General features: G+C 37.9%; 1 protein-coding gene across 1 annotated transcript; it reads left to right on the top strand.

Moving 5' to 3' along the window:
• Window positions 1-339: 339 nt before the first annotated feature.
• Window positions 340-723, top strand: LOTGIDRAFT_80921 (hypothetical protein; the record flags this gene model as incomplete). Its single annotated transcript, XM_009064755.1, has 1 exon — window positions 340-723. A coding segment is annotated over one exon (384 nt), but the record flags the coding sequence as incomplete, so codon positions are not given.
• Between the last annotated feature and the right edge of the window lie 698 nt (window positions 724-1,421).

Genomic DNA, 1,421 nt, shown 5'->3' with positions numbered 1-1,421 from the left:
CGTGGTATCACTTTAAGGGTTTGCATTATTGAAACAAAACTTGACTTGTAAGAATTTTAGCGACCATTTTTTCTTTGAATACTGAGCTAAAGCATACCAATACACAACAGCTAGTAAAGAGGTATAACTTGTCAGATCAATGAAAAGCCATGTGGATATTGTAAATACTGGTTGGTATACCTTCAATCAATACTACATTGCTGGTGTGGCTGATGCAATACTACATTGCTGGTGGCCATTCTTACACCATGGCAGACCATTCTTACACTGTAAGTACGGCAGGACACTCATACACAGTTAATGCGGCAGGCCATTCTTAGATTGCTAGTGTTGCTGGCAGGCCATTCTTACAGTGCTAGTGTGGCAGGACATTCTTACACTACTAGTGTGGCAGGCCATTCTTACACTGTTAGTGTGGCTAGCCATTCTTACACTATGGTAGGTCATTCTTACACTGCTAGTATGGCAGGACATTCTTACATTTCTAGTCTGGCAGGCCATTCTTTCACTGCTAGTGTGGAAGGACACTCTTACACTGCTAGTGTGGCAGGCCATTCTTACACTGTTAGTGTGTCAGGCCATTCTTACACTGCTAGTGTGGCAGGCCATTCTTACACTGCTAGTGTGGCAAGTCATTCTTACACTGTTAGTGTGGCAGACCATTCTTACACTGTTAGTGTGACAGGCCATTCTTACACTGCTATTGTGGCAGGCCATTCTTACATTGTTAGTGTGTCAGCACATCGCACACCTAATTCAAATTTGGACCATGGAAGAAAGACATGAGGTATAGAAATTGAGACTTGTCTTTCTCTCACAATCAACGCTGTGATACGATTTTAATTCCTTCAGGCCAAAATTCAATTGAAATATGATGTAAAGATAGACTTGATATTTAAAAGATACGGCTTTTACATCTTACTCAAATCTTCGACAGTTCTACTTGGGTTGCACAAATAATAGAATATTCAACTCTGAAGTCCTACATTTTATTTCATTAAGATTGGAAAAGAAAAATGTAAGAATAGGTGAAAGTTTAATTTATTACTTTCTCAAAAATATAGACCTTTAGGTCTTCTATCATTTCGTGCAGTTTTTAATCATAAACTATAATTGACAGGTGGAAAATAAGACAGTTTATATATCCGTCTGGCAGGGTGACACCTTTACGGACCGTCCATCTCGACATACTGACAACTTAACTAGCCATCATCAACCTTATTGACACCTTAATAACACACTATCATTAATATATCACACATTGTCAAACATAAAAAATATAATTGAAGGGAGAAGCTCTTTTGGGGGGTTGATTTGGGTCTTGAAAATATGTAAATAGTCTTCAGAAGTACTAGACATGAAAGAAAATCGCATAATTCTTTCAAAAATATCTCAAACTAGGAATTTACTCACTATTCTTC

This window comes from Lottia gigantea (assembly GCF_000327385.1).
Source record: "Lottia gigantea unplaced genomic scaffold LOTGIsca_6476, whole genome shotgun sequence".
Classification (NCBI taxonomy): Eukaryota; Metazoa; Mollusca; class Gastropoda; family Lottiidae; genus Lottia; species Lottia gigantea.
Note: the sequence above shows the minus strand (reverse complement) of the source record. Positions and strands in the feature narration are given on the sequence as shown.